Source organism: Neopelma chrysocephalum, unplaced genomic scaffold (genome assembly GCF_003984885.1).
Source record: "Neopelma chrysocephalum unplaced genomic scaffold, ASM398488v2 Primary Assembly neopelma1_24, whole genome shotgun sequence".
NCBI lineage: Eukaryota > Metazoa > Chordata > Aves > Passeriformes > Pipridae > Neopelma > Neopelma chrysocephalum.
Window position 1 is genome coordinate 39,441,488 of NW_020897693.1, and position 20,959 is coordinate 39,462,446.

Below are 20,959 nucleotides of genomic sequence, written 5' to 3' on the forward strand. Positions count from 1 at the left end.
AGTTTTAAATAATTAAGAAGAAAAAATGAAAAGGGAAAGAGATGATACAGTAATGCCAGTGATAATTACTTTGGGGGGGTGGACTTCAATGCATACCGTGTTTCAGTTTTGGTGCACTGGGGCTGGCTTGATATTTCCAGACAACACTATACTCTGGATTTAAGATAGTTTTAAAGCCTGTGTTTAGAACAGTCTTTCCTTCCATGTTTACACTATCAAGTTTTTAGAGAGACTGATTTGATTCTAAAATTAGAGCAATTATTATCTCTTCCTGGGGTTGACATGTTTTCCCATCTTAGAGCTGCTGAATTCTCTTTCTATGCCCTTTCAACTACCATCAAGCTCAACACCTCCTGGGGCTCTCTTTACAGGTAGACTCATTTCAAGACCTTTCGTGATCCTCTCTTTGAAGATGCCTCAGGCTGATGCTATACTTCTTGCAAACCCTCAGACATTGTAGATAAAACAAAAACATTTAAAAGATCTTTCAAAGATGTCAAGATCTGAATTTACCTGTTCAAGTTAATATTAATCCTTAAATTATATGCCAATTTTCAAGATGTTATTGACTTGAAGAATTAAAGAAGGATGTGTTACACTGCCAGCTCATGCAAACTTTAGACATAACATACTCACCATCAAAGACCAGAGGATAAGAACAAGTCAGCAAAAGGTCTGCTACACTTAAGTTTCTTTTCCTGAAGTGTAGAATAGCTTTAAGCATCTGATGCCTTAAGATCCTTTTGGTTTTTCGATTTTTCTAATTTTTATAAGCTTTATAAGTAGTTATATAGTACAAGTAGATTTTAGAAGTAGCTGTACCCCTCACCCTTTAGCACAGTAGTTTACACAGTCCTCAACCCCCATTACTCCATTTCATGCACCCCATATCGATATCCCCTGAATTCCATTAGAAAATGTTTAGTCTCTTGTCAAAGTAGGTCCATTTTGTTTAGAAAACACTTGTACCTTGGCCTGAACTGCAAGAGTACAGTCAAGAACTGGATGAACGTGTGCCCCCTGTACCCCGAAGAAGATGAAGATGATGAAAAAGGGGTCTCGAAAAGCCCCTAGCCCCAATTCCCAAGGGGCGTGACTGAGGGTGGTCCAGGGCAAAAGCCACAGGGTGGGAGAACTTCGGATTGGACAGGCAGTATTATAAATTGTAAGAACTGAGGCACGAGCGGGAGCGCACGCATCTTGTTATTTCATTAAATCCTTTTCTTATCTCATATCCAATTAAATTGCTTTGGAGTTTTTTTCCTCAGCTCCTTTAGGCAAAACATCACTAACTGAATTAAATACCCAGTTAGAGGGCATAAAATGTCAAAAGTTGAGATTTTTTTATTAAATTTTTTGTATAGCATACTATCTTAGGTCTATGCAGAAAGAAATACTTTCCTACAACCTAAATATAATGGAGGGGGTAAGACATTCAAAGAGTAAAACCAACATATTCAAGACAGTGGCTGAACTAAATAAAGAATTCAGAGACAAATTTGGCTCTGGTTGATGAAGAGTCACCACACATAATGAAGTCACAACCTGCACCATCAGTTGTTTTGTTCACCCAGAGGATTATTTTTCTCTTGGATGTTTTATTGGCACTGGAGCATGAGAACTACTAAAGCAAGTGATGATCAAAAGCTAAAACAAAACTTCCTGTTATCTTTCCATCACCATAACTAAAACACAGATTAGAAACATAAAAAATACGTGGCCTGCAGTATCTCAAGGAGAAAAGTATTTCAGACACAGGCATTGTAAAATTACCACGCCTACCTTTCATACTCCAGTTCAACTTTGTAAGAGCCTTCAGTCACACTTCCGCCATTGCTAGATATACTCCAGTGAAGTGTCCGGATGGCCCTGCGTCTGGTTTGATTTGCATCCAGGAAAAGCAATTAGAACTACACTTGTAAAGGAAGGCATTGAAGGAGCCAAGGTGGGAAGGAGCAGAGAAAGGCATACATTTGTAGAGCATAGAGAGAGATCAGCAGTTCGCTTTGTAACAGGCACGTTACTGACGAACCAGAAGAAAATGCAACCAGAGTTTTCCAAGCCGGAGCACACATCTTGACAATGAAGTCCTGGATTTCAGGAGTTTGACTTAAACAGTTGCCAGACAATACTTTTTGAAAGGATTGAAACATTCTTCCTCACCGCACCCTATTGTTTCTGAATCGTTTAAACTCCTTTTCAGGAGGATGGAGGGAGGAGTGCACCCATCAGAATTGGTTCACAACCAGTATCTCCAGTGTGGTGGGATATACACTGGGATATACACTCCATATGCTTCAAAAGTCATTGTCTCAAAGTCTGTTTTCCTGACAAGAGCATGTGAGCCTTAAACTGCAAGAGACAAATGATCCCAAAGAGTCTAACATCTCAGCACTGACTGTGTTTTTAAAGACAGTTCCTTCTGGTCTAAATAAAATTTGACAAGGAAGACAAGCCAAAATAAACAGAGGTAGAGCATTTGCAGAGCATGGTGCACCCTTGCTCACCATGCTAGCTGCTGTATTTTGCTCTTCCAAGCTGCTCTTTCTGCCATGCTCTTTGTATAGAACCTACGCGGTTGCTGCAATTTGTGGATTCTTACAGTACCTGCATTCCTTAATTTCACTTTTATCATAATTTACAAATGCATGTCTTCAGATTTAAAACAGAAGACCTGAAAATGAAATTAAAATGCTCATCATATTAGTGAGGCACTATGGATGTATTGGTAGCAAGCATTAGAGTGTAACAACATTTTTTATTATTCTTATGTTATAAAGTTAATTTTTAGCCAAATATGCTTTATCAGGATTATGAAGAAAAACACATTGGCTGCAAATCTCTTCTGTTAGTGTTTGGCTATGTGTGTACCCATAAACCTAGTGTTAACTAACCGCAAAATTCAGATCTGGGAGCAGATTTTATTTTAAATCACTCCAAAATTTCAGGATGCTAAGATTTGAAATGCACATTCAGATGCATACCTACTTGAAACAAACACCACATAAGTATCTACACACCAAAACTAATCCCTTGTTGACCTAAAAGCACCCATTTTTTAACCTTGCTCAGAGAAGTGTGACTCTCAGATGGATCTTTAAGGTGTTACAGGCAAAAGAACAGATCGTGAGCTGAGACTGTTTACATGCATTTGTTCTGGGTTTGTAAATCAGTGCTGTAAATCACTTCTTTCTATATGTGCAAGCTCTCACCAGGCAGATAACTTTTTTCCCTGAGCAAAACAGAAGTAGCTTCAAAGACCAAATTCCCAACTTGTGAGAGAGGCTCAGAATCACAGGAATCAAATGCAAAACATTTTAGTCAGCATACTCCATGCTCTGCATAATCATTCTCTCTGTGGTTACATCACCTTTGGTCTTTCCGTAACAAGGTCATCTTGTGTGTGAGGAAAGCCTTTGCATTATTTCTTCCTTTAACTTTTCCTGCAGATATCTAACTAAGTTCATGAGAAACATTACTTCTGCTGGTGACAGGGAATTCTAGGAATTATGAGGGAAAATTCCCTCTGCCATATAACCACAGAATCATTTAGGTTGGAAAAGATCTATAAGATCATCAAGTCCAACCATTAACCCAGCACTGCCAATTCCACCACTAAACCATGTCCCTGAATAGCATATCTATATGTCTTTTAAATACCTCTAGGGATGGTGATTCCACCACTTCCCTGAGCAGCTCATTCCATTGCTTGACAACCCTTTCAGTGAATAAATTTTTCCTAATATCCTATCTAAACCTCCCCTTGAGGCCATTTTCTCTTGTCCTATTACTTGTTACCTGGGTGAAGAGACTGATCCCCACTTAGCAGTTGTAGATAGCGATAAGGTCATCCACAAACCTCCTTTCCTCCAGGTTAAACAATTCCACCTCCCTCAGCCACTTCTCACAAGACTGACTGATTATGCTGATATGGGGCTGGAAGGGAAAGTGCAGGATGGGGTCTCTCTGGGAGAACCGTGGGCTATGGAAAGCTCTAGGGAAGAAGAGGTAAACGTGGTACTTCAAGGAAACCGCAAATAACTTCTTTGAGTAGCAAACTGCTGACATCTCATCAGTCCTGCACTGGTGTCAGATATAATGCTACAGGTTTTGATGTGAGCCAAGGGAAAGAAGAGGAGGAGAGAGAAAGAGGAGAGATAATAGAGCAAATGGATGGACAGAGGGAAGACTAGTTAAAAAGACTGTATTTTTAAGCGTTCCTCCTCTGCCCAGTTACTCTCTCGTACAAAGTTTCTTTCCCTGGTTCTGTTTTCCATTCATTTTTAGGGAAGGTATTAGTAAAAACAATTCCTGTCATTTATACAGTAAGAAAAGAGACCAAAGAAGCCAAAAATCCCTAAAAGGGAGTTGAATCTCTAAGAGAAAGGGTAGCTAGGGTAAATCTCATGTATTCAGAAAGACAAACAACAAAGTTTAGGAAAAGTAGAGCTTTGACAGTTGCTAAAAGGAAGCTTTTCACCAGCTCAGTTGGACTACTCTCACTCCTCTCCCCCAGCCTCATCTGATAACTAAGAAGTACTTTTCCAAGGACTGTTCTGAGGTTAGGTGATGTGTACTGCTGTCTTTCAGAAAAAATTTTTAAAAAGTGTAGATCACTTTCACACCACGTGTCTTAAAACTGGAGCAAAACATGTTCCTAAGCTGAACCCTGAAAGACAGGTTAGTAGATGTGTCTGTTCTGACAAGTCCCTGTTTCAGTGAAGCCTGAGTTGCTTACAGAGGCATTCCCTTTCAGCACAAAGTAGTGTATTTTCAGTGGTGCAGCCTTGCTACCACCCATGTCTCTGGCTGCTCTTTCACATCCCTGTATTGCAATTCACACTCTACCAGCTGTGCTGCCAGACCCATCCTCAGCATCCTGTTGTAAACCAGGAGTGAAAGCAGTAACCAAATCAAGGAACTGTGTTCACAGTGGCTTTACCTCAGAAGCCATAAAATCCTGGAGTGCTCTCAGAAGCACACAGTTCCCAAGCTGAGTGCCTGCATCTGTACTGAACTGCAAGATGAGGGAAGATCGTTCAGGTTATGCTAATCTCATCTACTTGTGGTGAGAATCTAAATACTCATTCAAAGTTTGCATAAAGACTATCTGAATTTAGCCTATATTTAACACATGATAATGACAGCTGCTGTGCTGTAACAGTGTGCTCTGCCTATGGAGTGCTTTCCTTTCTGTCTTTAGATGGTTGCAGTCCCTGTGTGTACAGAACAAGCCTAAAGAATGGAGCTTGTTGTACTGTTTATTGTAGACACATTCACGGGTTGTTCATAAGATCCCTCATATATGTAAGACAAAAATACTACTTTTATGGTTTTATGTCACCTTGAAATGCATATTTCATTTCTGTTGTGTCTGGAAAGCTTCACCAGGTGAAAAACTATTTATAGGAATTGCCACTTTTTTAATTAGATTTTAAGTGTGTACTTGCTTTTCCCAGATGTGCTGGGAGAACTGATTCATCACTGGACCTAGAAAATGAATGGTTGTGATCAGTGTATATAGTGAATCTCGTGGCCCTGTACATACCCATTTTCTGGGGAATCAGACTTGTATGCATGTAAGACTAGGAGCCAGGTTCTTCCCCAGATTACTGAAGATGGGTCATACGGGAATAATCAGTAGCTGAGAAGATAGGGCTTGTGTGGGGGAAGCTTTGGTTTACATCTCTGACCAGGTTGATATTTATTTACTTGTATCAAACATAATTACTCCAGAAAGACAGATGGCATAGACTAATCAATGCATGGTGTTCAGGATACCTCCTTGTATCCCACGCAGCATCACTGTGCCAGTGCTTCCCTTTCCTAAATGGTACATTAAAAGTTCCAGTTTTCACAAAGCATTATTTTGCAATTAAATACTTCCAGCCCTACCTAGTCACAAATGAATAGTTGTTCCCCTGGTTAGTTACACACCAAAATTAGTGGCAGCATTTTGGATTTCAAGATGAGTGGTGGCATGTGTCCAACTCCTCTGGTGAAATATTCTGTCAATACTGTGAGGGTACCATGTATTTGATTAGAGTGGGTCTCTTTCTAACTTTATGGAGTTCAAATTGTTCTTGAAATTCTCACAGAATGCGTGGGCTGATCACTGTAACAGCTAAATGTGGATTCTAAGGCCCTCATTTGTGCTGCTAATTAAGGTAGGTTTGGTGCGGCTCTGCACAGGTCATTTCAGAGGCAGCAGAAGTGCACTAGCACAACTCTTCTGGGAGGAATCCTCCTTTCATCTTTCCAGCTATGGCAGGGGATGCCAGAGGCAAGCTGTCCCTTGTGTGGCATGGGCTCCATACTCATATTGGATAGCGCAAGAGACTTGTTAAGGAAATGCTTTGGGTGAAAAGACTGCTGTGCCAACAGAGAAATCTTCCTCTACTCCCCACCTGCCAGCATATGCACACTGCCTCTTACCTAGTTTCAAAAAATATCCTAACCTCAATGAAAGATCATCAAATCCCATCTACCTCTACAGACAATGACAAAGTTGCAAGGATTTCAGGAAGTCTTGGCTGCCCTGACACCAGCTACGCACTAAGAGTGAATGGGATAAACAGTCAACTGGATACAGGCAGAAGCAAAGTGCTGAGGCATATGAACATGGAAACTTGATGCAGTATACACATGCAGTTTCTTCCCATTCTTTCTACAAGAAACTGCACTGTCCCAAATTGACCTTGAGGACAAATAATACAGGTAGCTAGTGAATTTCATCTTAGAGACTCCACTAAAAGGCCCATGGGGGAGACTTAGCACTGATTTCCATTTCTGTTAATTGCTTTTCAAAACAACATGCCTTTTATGAGAAACTTGTCACAAGATTTTTGGAAATTCAGTTTGTGATATCACTGGATCATTGATACACACTCAGTGACCACTGAGCTAGCTCCAGAAGATTTGTCAGGCACACAACACGACATTAAATTATGCTTTTTAGTATCTTTTTAGCCTATGTCTGTTCCTTTTAGTTTCTTGCTAACTATTCTCCTAATTTTTATGTTCCTTCTTTAAAGGTTGTAGCAGGTTGTTTTACGCCCACAAACATGCTGAATTTGAATGCATTAAGGAGACAATTACGAAGTAAGATACAGGACTTACACACTGAATTAAATTTTGTTAGTGCTCAGAACTAAATCAAGAAGTGTTACTCCACTTGTGGGTTCACCTGATCAGATCCAAATATTTATGAAGCCTAAACATGTAAACACGATGTGATAATAAATTATATAATTACTAACATTATGTATCAGTTTATCACACATTATAATGATTATTATATTCTGCATATGTAAAATGTTATGTAAATAATAATTTAAAGTGAAGCGATTGGTATTTAGTTATTAAGATGCATGCAAATTGTAAACTCTATCAGGAATATTTCAAATAGTTGAAACTCATTACTAAGAATAATGAAGGAAATTATGTATAACCCTGTCCACCAAATCACAAAAGAATAGATGTAATGGATTTATGAGAATCAAAATCAAAGGAATAAACATACATCTTGGCTAAACAAGAAGACCACAGACCTCTAAATTCCTCTGGAAGCTGACAAAGTACCAAGGAGAAAAACAAATTTTTTAGATGGCTATAAACAGCAAGCAACTGCATTAACTCAAGAAAAGGAAGGAATACTTGGAATACCAAGAGAACTCACATTATTTGCCAAAGGGCTATATTCTGTATGAAATATTAGTATCAGCATTCATCTGTGAATCTTAAAATACTTTGAGTATATATTATGCTTTAGCAGGGAGGTCCCTTCCAACCTCAACCATTCTGTGATTCTCTGATTAATCATTAACTATCATGCTGACACTTTACTGGTCTTTCCATGTCACTAGGAAAGTCACTCAGCCGACAATTAATCAAAGTTTTCTGACTCTCCATTCATATCATGACTTCAAGATTGTTGTTTTTCTTGGGTAGAAGCAGGTTGGAAGGTTCAGAGACTCCATTGAAGAGAAGCAAGTATAATAAAAAGGTAGGCAAAACAGAAACTAGGGATCTTGCTACTTCTGTTTTTGCAGAACTAACCTGAGACACTTTTTAATAACCTTATTTTCATTTAATGAAAATACAGGCCCTTTTCAAGTGCTCCCCAGACAGGCATGTAGATGCTTACTCACTCATAATCACTAGTCACCTTTTTCCACATTTAGTCTGAGAGATACTACTTATGGTTGGTCTGGGACACTCCACAGTCATTTAATCAAAATGGAAATTGCTCATACTCCAGTCTAATACTTAATTACTTCCTTTCAAAGACAGTTACAACTAATTTGCTCTCATCTGTGGGAATGTTTTAGAAATAGATGCCTAATAAACTAATGAGCTTGGACAGCTTCTCATCCACTCAGTCCCTGGAAATTCTTATCGTCTGCTATGTCACCTCCAAGGGAAGCATCATGCAGGTCACTTCTATACCTTCTGCCTCAAAGAGAGAATCCTTGAAGTGAACCATTGGCACTGCTTGTGAATAAAGTGCTTACAATGATACAGACTCAAAAACAGAGGGTACTGGCAATGTAAAGGGAAATTACATATCAGAAAGTCTATATAAAAATGTAGGGTGGGCACAGAGGTAAATACCATAGAGATGATTTCAGTCATTGGCATTACAGCAGTTTTTTGTCATAGAGCTGCAAATGTACTCCAACACATCTGTCTCCTTGCAGTGAAGACATATCACTCAGTCATCTCTCTTCCCAAGTTCACATTCACAGCAGTAACCCTACTTTCCAAGTCTTTTAGGCTTTATTAGTAATACAGTCAGGACCTACTCTGCATTCCTGTTCCTCCAGAAGTTACACTACCACTACCTTCTCTCTGTTTTTAGCGAACAGACATATATGTTCAAAGCAACCTGTGGTGTTTTGAAGGCTGTTTTACAACCATTCCTTGTAACGAACAAAGCTTAGGAGATACACTCCCCAGAGATACCCTCAGTAAGGAAATTCAAGCAAGACCTATAACCCCTGCATCACCATCTAGAGAAGTCTGTTTCTCTCCACTGGCTATGGAGGCCCTTAAGGACATTAACCATAATCTCAACTAGACATGTAAATATTTCATGGTGCCCAACATGTAAAAAGGGCTGCAGGTAATAGCAACAGAATTAAGAGCTATACAACACCAGCAAAAACTGACAGTGAACTTACTCTGAAAACTTTTTCCACCCTTGCAATACCCTTCCCAAAGATGGTTCCAAGTTGATCTCCAATCCCAGCCAGCAAGAAGCCAAACAGTGGAATCCCAAAAATGGCATACAGGATGCAGAAAACCTTGCCTCCAACAGTGCTTGGGGCCATCTTCCCATACCCTGAGGAGAAAAAAAATTGTCAGACTCTCATAACTTATACACAGCTTTTTAGAAAAAAACTAATAGGATTTAAAAAACTGTTCTTCCTGCAGGCATATCTGTAATTCCTATTTATAGACTTTCCATGGCATGATGTCATTTCCCAGGCAAGCTACTCCCTGCTATTCCATTCTTCTTTTAGCCTCAGTTACCCACATTTTCTATAGATTCAGCCTATCTAAAACTGTTGTTTAATTAATTAATCTAGCTTGACATCATGGCACAAAAATCCCTTCATGCTGGCCTAGTGCCTGCATACTGCTGCTCCTCTTGGCCTGTGCCAATGGTTTCCTGATGGGAGTGTGATTCACCTGGAAAGAATCATTTTCAGTGGTTAGCTCATAATTTCCTAGGTCCCTCATCATACTGACCAGTTGCAGCCTCCAAACTGTACCCACACTATGCAAATCTGCCCTTGAACTCTTTATTCAGTAGAGCATTATGACTCCAGTAGCCATAGTATTTCTGCTAAAATATTAGAGAAAAAACTCAAGAATTCTGACAGTAATATTTGCAACTTTTTATTTAAGATCAGGTACCTTTATTGAAATGTTATAGATATTTGGATTCTAACTACACATAAGTACTAGAATATTAAAAATTATCACACAGTCACAAATCACTGATAAAATAAAGCATCCAGAGAAGTGGAGATCTAAGAGAGTGTCTGGTCCTCATCCTGTTAGGTTGGTGACACTGGCACTGGATATATCTCTCTGTCATGGGATGGTGAAAGAACTATGCTGACACACAACACTGTGTGTCCCATAACCTACTGTCCTTTTCATGATCCCAGATTTCTCCTAATAGTCCAAAAAAATCCAGGCTCCACAGGTCACTGGACTGCAGTTGACCAGCTAGTCTGCTGATTTTCTGCCTAAGAGGAGCCCTAACGGTGGATAATGGCCTCTCTGGTGGATAAACTAAAGTCATTTTTATGCCCTGACAAAATACACAGACTTTATGCAGCCTATAAAAGTCTCATTCATGAAGAATTTAAAACAAATATGGGCAAAAATCCAAGGTTTTTTCAATATGTTATTTAAATAGCAAATGTCAATGAATAGACCTAAATAAACTATGCCTACACAGTGGCATTTATTTTAATGAGTATTTTAAAAGCTTGTCGCTTGGGTCTATTGAGTAAACAAATATTAAGAAAGGGTTTTCTTACATTTGAATCAGAAGTGTTTCCTTTCTTGCCACCCGCTGGTTTTACACTACCATTAAAAATACATGGTAATGTAGCTTAATATATAAAGGAACACAGGGAGGCTCTATACAATCACTCTTTCCTCCTCACTCTGACAACAAAGAAAAGGCAGAGCCAAAGGCACAGACTCCAGTTTGAGATGATCACCACAGCAAGTCTTCTCATTGCCACAGGATTTTTTTGTTGTATTACCTGCTTAAAAAACCTGCAGAATTTAGTCAGATTCTCACACTTCAATGAAGAGTTATGTGATTGTCAGGTTACTTGTCTGTACAGTCACCACTGCGTGCACTACAGTTTTAATATGGAGAATCACTTTATCCGCTATTTAAAGCAGAATAATACTCAAAGGCAATGCAAATAAAGAGCAACAGTTTGCCAGTTGTTTCCAAATAATCAGATCTCTTGCTCTCTAACTATGACAGCACTGAGATCAAGCTTAAAATTGTAAAACTACTCTATAATTATTAGGGGATTAACTTTATCATCAATGTTATTGGTTTATTTTCTTCTTCCTTCAGACTATCCTCTGAAATCCCAGCTGCTGAACACTCTTCAAGAGATGAAGCTGGCTTACAGAGGAGAGAATAAAAACCTTAGGATATCTAAGGCTAATATTTAGAGATCAAGAAATTTATTACATGGGACACAATGCATGGAGAGACAGATGATAAGGGCATGAATTATCTTAGTAAAATTAGTGGTACAAGAAAAGTGAATAGAGCAGCTCAATATACCCCTTCATTTAATGCAGAAAAATGTGTCAATAATTCAAGGCCATGAATTCTGAAATGAAAAAAAGGTGGATTTTTTTACACAATGTATAATTTGTGGAATTCCTTCCAATTTTTAATATGAAAGCAAGTAAGGATTTTAAAAAGGATGTAATACTTATGGGAATATATTTCCAGTTACAGGGAGTAAGATATGAGAAGAATTGCTGATATTAAACTTCAGAGCATAAGCCAAAATTAGCTGATGTACTTAGGAAGAAAGTTACCCTTATGGGCAAATTCATCTATAACATTAAAATCCAAATTCCCAACAACCATAGAATTTCACTGGGTACTGCTTCTTGATCTTTTTAGTGAAAACTGAGATTGTGTGCATCTACATCAAGAACAGGGTTATAAAGCTTGCATCAGTATTACCTGTTTTCAGCTCAGCATTGCTGTTCTATCCTAATTGTGTAAACTGCTTCTGACACTTCCCTAGAGACCCAATGCCCTTGGCACATACCAGAGGCATGCCTTCTGCAAACTGAGAGGAGCAGGGTTCAGCTACTTTATTTCTTTGTGGTCTACCTTCCTCAAATTATTTCATTGTCCAGGTCTCAGTGTGACTGTATTTTAAAAAATAAACATACCTATAGTTGTGATGACTGTTCCAGCAAAGAAAAAGGCACCTCCAAGGTCCCAATGACTGCTGGTGTTAGAGGAAGGTCCTACAGGACTGACTCCTGCATTATCAGCATCAACAGCATGCTGCAAAGAGACAACAAATCAGCCTTATGCATGCCTCACTGTATCCTATGCAAGCTGGTACAGGCTACAAAGGGAAATTTCTAGGACCATGGAAACATCTTAGGTTTAAGCTTTTCAATATGTGCTCAAAGTATAGTAGCATCTTCTGTACACAAAAGTTGAATATATGACTGAACTGAATAGCCATTAAGGTGGAAGAAAGATACAATGCATAAAAAATGGCAAAAGATACAAAGAAGTTGAGAAGTAGAGGACTGACACCACAAATTGATTCATAAATACCATTCTTGAAGCAAGTACTGCCAAAGGAAAGTTGATGTTAGAAGCAGCTAGAAGGGTGGTAAATACAAATAACGTTTGTGAAGTCAACTGAAGCTAGTCAGCCAAGGATTTTTATTTCCACACAATTAAAAATTGATTAATTTATATTTTATGCTAATTAGAGAAAAAATATGGGGGGTGTATATATATATATATAGTCATCTGAATTGCTCTAAGTTCACTTTTGAGATTCCCTTTGGCACATATTCTCTAGTTGCTTGTAGATCTCAGGGAACTTACTGTTCATCATAGAGAAATTCAGACCTTACTCTGGAACAACAGCTAAAATTACTGCCTTTATCCTTCACAAATGTTCCCAACCGAGTTTAATTTCCACAAAACCACTGAAAGGAACTAAGCTTTTCTCTTTCTGCCTCTTAACATTTCCAGCTCTTTGTCTTTCTCCCATTCTGCTCCAACCTCACTTCGTGTTGCTGTTATCAGGCTACTCACGCTACTGCCAGATCTTTTCCTTGTCTCTCACTCTAGTATTTGCTCCTCCTTCTAAATATTGCCACCAGTCTTTAGCCTTGGTAGTTTTGGTGAATTTCTTGCTGGACTCAACAGGAGAAGCAAAGTGATACTTCTTACATCCTCTCTGTCTTTGTCCACACAGAATTTCCACCTAACAATACAGGTTTGTTTTCACTTTTTCCATTTTTTAACCACTTCTTTTTTCCCTCTGACTTATGATCTATAAATTGTCACTGTGATTTTATACTTCACCTTTTCCTACACAGTCCATGCGCAAAGCAAGGGTAACCATTTTATTTTACCATTGTCCCACTTCTCACCTGTTCATGTCTATGATTGCTCTCCTGATCTTCTCTATAACCTCACATTTGCTTGTGGTTTTAGCACTGACTTTTAAATACATCCATCTAACACCACTTCTCTCCCTAGCCTTCATGATTCACTTTTCATTAATCTCTTCCCTCCAATGGCATATTTACTACACTTTTTTCTTTTCTTTCCCTTCCATTTTGCACTTTTTCTCACTCATTTTTTGCCTATATTTCCAACTGACTTCATGCTCATAAATATTCCTCTACTGCTGTTTTAGCTTGGGCTAGTTTCAGCTAATCTACTTCCAGTTTTTAGTTATTCATCACATTGCCCCACAAAAAGGGAAAGGAGTGGGAGAAGAGGCACAGGGGCAAAAACAGAGACAGCTATATCTAAAGAGATCAGTATGGGGCAGCCTTTTTTAAAAGCAGAGTGGTTACATGCCAGGCTAACCTGATTGTGAAACTACAGCACAAGCAAGCTTCAGGTTGGACTTGTTGCATTTCACATGGGCAGAAAGCCAGGGTTCCTCAGGCACCTGTCCATACCTCAAGAAACAAGGATATAGAGAAAGGAAGTGCTTAGGACCAAACCCTTTGAAAGGGCTTCTGTACCAGTTGCTGACATATTGCAGGTGGTGTTAAAGCAGAGATCATTTGTTGGTTTATGCAGAAGAGCATAAATCAGCATAACAGACAGGTCACCTGTTTAAATAGGCCATGACACACTATCAGCTACCCTGGCATGTTTCTTCTGCCAAGGAATGCTGCTTGCCTTCCCTTTCAGTGAGTGAATGTCGGTAAGCTAATTACACTTAAATTGCGTTTGAGTTTACGCAGTTTAGCAAGTCTATTAGGGCCAAACACCAACCCCTGAAGGGGTGTCCCGTTGCCTTAGATAGCTTTGAGATTCTCAGGCTCCCTTCTCATCCCGAACAAATTCATTTTTTCTTTAAAGCTTGACTGACATCATTCATTTATAAATATCCAACTATTCCAATGCTATATTTTAATACATAGCATTTTGCATACAGCGATGACAGGACAGAAAGCAAACAGCAAGACAAGATCAGTCTACAGTTAACAGCACTTAGTTTCAGGTCATGCAACAAGTAAAGGATGCCTTACTACTACCACCACAAGTCCACCTACACAGAAGTATCCTACTAGATGAAAACTGACACAAAACTCAAACAAGAACACTGTCACTGGCAAGACTCTCCCAGTTCACACAGACCACGAAATTTTACAACAGTTTTCAATCTGTGAAACTTCAGATAGGCTTTGCAGCAATGACCTTAAAAGCTGTATCCTCAAGTTATCTTGGAGTAGGGCAAAAAACTTATTTCCAGAGTTCTAACTACTCTGTTGACAAACCTTACATATTTAAGACATTTTAAACTAGTAGTTTCAGCTATTTTTATAGCTGAAGTATCATTGAAAGTAACAGGTCACCAAAGTACCCAAAGCTGTTTCACACTTACTCCTCTCCTGATCCCTTCTTCCTTCTCAAAAGGAGCTACAAGCACAGTACACAAGTACACAATATTTTTTCAGTATACTTTATTAATTGAAAGAGTAATCTTCTTTAATGAATAACTACCAACCTAGGGTAATTCTTCTTTTGAAATTCAGGGAAGGCAATAACTTGAAATACCTCAAAGGGATGAAATTGTCTTCGTTGCTGTTCAAGTAATGAATGTATGCTAAAGCCAACAGGCAGGTAAGAGTGAAGGAAACTAAAAACTACCAAAGTAAATGTAAGCACTCAATGTTATTTGTTTTTAAAAACATGTATTTCTGATCACAATTTTCAGTTTGGTTCACTGTCATTGTACAGATGTGTATTTTACGCTCGGCTCCTTTGGTATCAGCATACTACAGTCCCTCTGTAACCAAAAAGACATGGTCTGGTGACATAGTCTGCATGGGACTGGTGGCAAATCTGCCAGCAAAAGCCCAGCATTTGTGGTGATACTAGGACAACTGAATCCTGTATTCCCAAAGAGAGTGCCATCCAACTCCATATCAGTGTGGAATAGGCTTTATCAATTCCACTTGTTGATATTCAGGCAGCAATATTTAAATACTTTTAAACAAGGGATGGCTCCGTATTGGGCTGCTTAGTTGTTAATATATAGGACTCAAGGCCCAGAGAAAAGTACAGTCAACACTAATCTGTATCACCAGGTGTCAAGAGTTCTCCCCCACAACATAAGGACACAATAGTATCTCTTCTCAATGGATATTAGAACAATGATATTCACCTTATACCAAACAGAAACTACTGGGGTTTCACTGTCCCTGCCCCACAGTGTTGGACTTCAGCTTGCTGCAGATCTGCCCTGCCCAGTCACAGGCTCTGTTGAGCTGGGGCCTGATCTGTGGGCTGGTGTCCTGGCCCAGCCTCAGCTCATCACCATCCCAGGGGAGGCACCTCATAGTCTGAACTTGGGGATGTCCCTGACTCCTCACAGCCAGCCATCCTCCCTAGTGGAGGTTGAGGTGGGGTCCACAACTGCCAGTTCCCTGTCACCTGGGGTGTAGGTCATCCTCACTGTGCCCGAATCCTCCATGGTGTGTAAGTGTCGTAAGTACATGCCAGCTTTCACTAATATATTAGGCACATTCTTACATACTTATTTAGATCACTAAATAAGATGGATGTATCAAGAAAAAGTCTAGAGTTATGCCCATAGGCAACAAGATAGATGTGAGCTAGTGCAGCTGATGAGGAGACAGAAACCTTCTCTGGGAAGAAAGGCCGGGTTCATTTGTTCATGTTTCTGTAACTCCTCTAGTAAGATCCCAAGCATGAAGACAACAAATCTTTTCCAAGGACAAGTATAGTAGCCTTCTTGAGTGCTGAGCCACTCAAAGGACGTACCTACCCTATGTGTAATCAAGGATAGGAATTTAATAAGAAAAGAAGATTCTTGCCATTTTTTTATGACTTCTCTTAATTCCTCTCCACAGATCATGCTAACCTAATAATGATTATCTCCTACAATTCTTTTCCAAGCAGATTCCTATCAAGCATACAAAAGTTGTTTCAATTGCCTTTCATGCTCAGATGTTTCTCTGAGAAGCTCTAGGATGCTTCTCATTAGCAAGAAGCTTTTAATAACTAATTCCTTAATAACTTTTCTCTATACACCCTACCTCTCTATTTATTCCCATCACCCCTCTAACAGTGATTAAGGGCTTTTCATTATAAATTCCCATTTATTCACTTTTCCCCAATAGCATTTATGAAGGACCAAGGCCAGTAATTTTTGTTCAGGCATTATCAAAAGTATTAAGCTTTGAAAGCCCATTCCTTAAATACTTTTGCCTACTCCATAAAGGTCTTTAAGTGGCAATCAGCCAGAGTGATTTCCTTGCACTTACAGTGATTTGATTGTCATGCATGCACTGTGTTTGAGGGCAGACCTAAACCATTCAACAAGCAATATGCACAGAGACCTAAGTCCAAAGGGTTTAGCTCCCTGCAAACTTCTCAGCTAAGTTTTAGAAGCAGCATAGATACAGGACAGCTGCAGACTTGTGCAGCATCCCAGGTTCAGTCTGTCTCCTCTACAACTGGAGTAGCTCTGGACTGAAGTTAAAAACTAGGGTGCCTGCACCAACTAGGACAGGACCCGAGAGATTTGAACTTTTTTTCACATCCTTTTTTTCACCTTTGTTAGGTGGAACAAGGTAAAAGAAAGACAGGGGAAGAAGGGAAGCTGGGATAAGACAACCTTCAGAGGCATAGCAGAAGACTCAATAATCAGATATTTACCACTTTTTTTTCAGGGTGCAAATAGTCTTTTCCTGTCTTCAGCAACAAGCAACTCTTCCCCATAGTTAATTCAAAGTATTTTTTCCCCCTGCTCTGTTTAGAGTTTTCTTCTAGCACATGAAAGTTCTTTTCATTTTACATGGAAACACTCTTAAAAGAGAAGCTGGCTTATGACACTAGAGAACCAAGCAAGCAGCTGCAAACTGAAACATCTTTACAGGATGTTCCCTTTCTTGCTTACCTTCAGGGCAAAACTAGTTCAGAACACTAATCAAAAGTGCCTATCCAAAACACGAACTCTTACTAATATAATTAGCCAGTAAAGCCTGAGTAGCTTATTTTCAGGTCTGCTTCTTTTCAGCTTCCAGTCTAGCTCTAATGAGTTGCTGTAGTCATTAGTGGACATTGATAATGTGACTTAGTTCCCAGGTGGGTAATATTTTTTATATATATCCTATTATCACTCACACTACTAAACTAAACCCTGGTGGACAAGGAAAAAGAAAGCAGCCCACTAATAACGTAAGTCACTTCTTACAGTAGCAAGCCATTCCATCTTGCATCATTTTGCCAAGCTCATTCTGAAAGCAGGGCTCATTATGAAAGTTTTTACTCATACACAGTGCACAAGATACATAGAAACAGAACATGAATACCCTTATCAGGTCCATAGGAATTACTTTGCCAAAACACCATGATAGTCTTCCTGCCTTTCTTAATGATAGATAAAATCTGAAGTTTCAAGAGGCATAATCTCTCCATTATACACAGTGTGCATTATTGCAAAGGCAAGATCAGTTGGTTTTGACCCCAGCTCCTAATAAGCTTCTGTTACAACACATAAGAACAAAAGAAAGGGTTATAGTATGTTAGCAAATGTACCTACCAATGTTATTTTTCTTTTCAACTCTATGTCTAGTCACCTGAGTCCTGCTATCTTCTGCTATTTGATCCAGGAGGTACAATACAGCTAAATGTACTTAAAGCACCTGAAGTTTTATTGTCTTTTATCATATTCTAGGTTTTAGTTCTCTCCAACTCAAAAGTGTTGATATAGAACACACGGTTTTGTCATTTTCTTAATCTGGTATTCACTATTCTCCAAGCTGTAGATCACATAAGGCATTAAATAGAGCACTTGCTTCACTGCAACAAACATGTTCAGATGCAGAAATGTGCATTAAAAATGTGCACTTAAGAACTTCCACTTCAGGAGAGTTTGGACTGCACTGTGAAATACTTGGTACTATTAAAAAAAAGTTACCTGTCATTGTGTTAGTGTTAGACAGACCTGAACCAAAACTCAAGAGACAAATACAAATTTAAAATACTTTGAATCCTCCTAGGGATTTGCACTGCTTTCATCACTATATTACTTCTGAAGTCTATGAATTAACTTCCAAGTCTGGACTCAGCAATTCAAAGTTGTGCTACCAGTGCTAATATGTGCAATTGGTTATTGGAGATAAAGATTGGAAAGGATGTCACATCCCCACTAAATTTTAGCAGCTTCCTCATACAGTGCTATACATCTTCCTCAAAGGTTTTCCAAAGGAGAATCCTTTCAAAGATTGAAATTTAGGCAAAGGTATAAATTTTTCCATCATTAGTCTTGTAAGGACCATGATACTCCTTTCCTCTTCTTAAAAGATTGAGAGCTATCCCCACAGTAAAATAATACAAGTCAGTTCTAAGGTCTCCATTTTTGTATTTTTCCATATTCTCCAAAGCACAGAGGTGAATCAACATGGTCACTCTGGAGAGTATGATCCATGTTCATCTGAAGGCTTTCAGGTAGTCAAATAACATTAATTATGAATAGTTCCCCTAGTGATAGCCAGATGCTGACTGCACACAGCACAGCAGCCAGGACTCATGGAGGTTGCCACATCAGTCTGAACTCACAGTTGTAAAGCCAGATGCAGCATTTGGTGCAATGCAGAAATGGATTGTGCCAGGCAGGGGAATGTCACTTTTGAGACCATCGACCTGAAGGCATGAAAGCACAATGTCAACCCCCTGACATTATCTTCAAGCAGTGGTTCACTGTTCTGTGCAAGTCAGTTACAATCAGAGTTTTCTGCATCAGCATACACAACTACATTCCTGGAGCCAGTTTCACCCCTAGACATATAGAACAATCCAAAGAAACTTCTTTTTTATTGACAAATCTGTTTCAATATTTCACATCACTTGGCTTTAAGATATTCACATGCTAAGCTGCTAAGCCCATTTAATTTACCTTTGTAAAATGACTTCCAGTTACCCAGTGTAATGCCTGAGGACATACTGGAGTCTCAGGAGATTATAAAATTTGTTCAGATTATCTGCCTTCTAATGACACAATACGCCTGTTCTTTATTTTAGTGTCACCACTTTTGAGGTGAAAGAAAGAACAATATTGTGTAAAATAAAGAATCAGTTTTGCTACATAGCTTAGGCTAGACAATAAGGACTGTTTAGAAATCTTACTGCTGCAGTCACTATGCAGAACTCCACCAACTTGCTGAGGTGCTTTGCTTGTTGTACCTTGTATGAGTTCTGCATATCTTTTACTAGTGACATTCCCATTAAGGGGATACAAATTTCTTGCTTTTAGTGTTTTCAAAAAATTCTTTAATTAGCCAGCATACATTATCCAGTATCACTGAACAATATCCAATATCCAATATCCCTGAACCTTGGCAGCCTAACATGTTCACCTGTCTTTTGCAGACGCATGAAGGATGTGATCTAAGCCAGCCTTGATCCAAAACCTATATAGTCACAGCAGTGCTTATAAATTTCATTCACATAGGTGGGTAGATAGACACAAGAATCCAGGAGACAGCTCTGTGTTCTTTCAAACAGCCTGAAATCACAACAGAGCTCTGGTGGAACACCCTAGAGGGAAACATATGTGCTCTTGGAAGGCTCAGACACAAATTCAGATCTGAAACATGAGTCTGAAGTTCAACTTTGGAATATATTCCTTAAGTATCTTGCATTTCTTATCTAATTTTTATTTATTCCAGGATAACTGATAGGTTTCTACATGGAATCCTAGCAGATACTCTTCAGAAGTCTTGTAAGATCCCTAATATTTTCCTTGTCTAGGGTTTTAATCAATGAAAGATAAATCTATCTTTGAAGGACTTTCTGTGCATGTTACTAAATTTTTCCACTTATCCTTGCATACTTAATATTTCCTTAAAAATTTCATAGCTTTTAAGTTACAAGTATTTTCTATTTTTAATGGTATACTTCATCATCCTTCATTTATTTAAAAGTCACAATAGTAAACTTGTAAATTAATATACCAGTAAGTTTAGAATTCTTGGCTGAATATTTATTTCAAAAATCCTACCTATCATTTTCTGTTTGCTCTTCCAGTTGCCATGTTTAATTTGGAGGAAGAATTAAGAACTTAACACCTTTTGAAAATTTACAGAGATAATAGGCAGATGTCTTGCAAATTTGCCACCTCTCACAAAAATTTCTTCCAGATACGAAGTTCTGCATTTCTTTGCACACATCTTTCTTTATTCTAGTGAATACAAGTACCAATCTCTCCACTTATATGAACAGTGACAGGACTCAAGCAAACGGCATGAAGCTGAGTTGGGAGAGGTTGAGGTTGGGTATCAGGAAAATGTTTTTCACCCAGAGGGTGGTTGAGCATTGGAACAGGCTCCCCAGGGAAGCGATCACAGCACCAAGACTGACAGAGTTCGAGAAGTGTTTGGACAAGGTTTTCAGGCACATAGTGTTATTCTCAGGATGTTCTGCACAGGGCCAGGAGTTGGACTCCATGATCCTGATGGCTCCCTTCCAATTCAGCTCATTCTATAATTCTATATTTACAATGTTTTGGAGACATAATTTCTGTTTCTTGACTTTAAAATGACTGGGAGTCTGCCCATTCCAAGGGCTCTGTGAACAATTTTGTTCCCCACCAACTCAGTTGACCAATGAACCATAAAGCTGTTTATCCTAACTTCCAAGGAGTAC

The 20,959-nt window shown here is 38.9% G+C and overlaps 1 protein-coding gene across 6 annotated transcripts in view; it reads right to left on the minus strand.

Moving 5' to 3' along the window:
* The window catches only part of KCNK10 (potassium two pore domain channel subfamily K member 10), a 63,993-nt gene that overhangs the window by 14,562 nt on the left and 28,472 nt on the right, over window positions 1–20,959 (minus strand). For all 6 annotated transcript variants that reach the window (XM_027673117.1, XM_027673126.1, XM_027673113.1 and 3 more), the window contains 2 exons: window positions 11,962–12,079; window positions 9,183–9,343 (listed from right to left, as the gene is read on the minus strand). In XM_027673117.1, coding sequence (XP_027528918.1) covers window positions 9,183–9,343; window positions 11,962–12,079 — 279 coding nt within the window. The remainder of the gene's footprint in view (window positions 1–9,182; window positions 9,344–11,961; window positions 12,080–20,959) is intronic.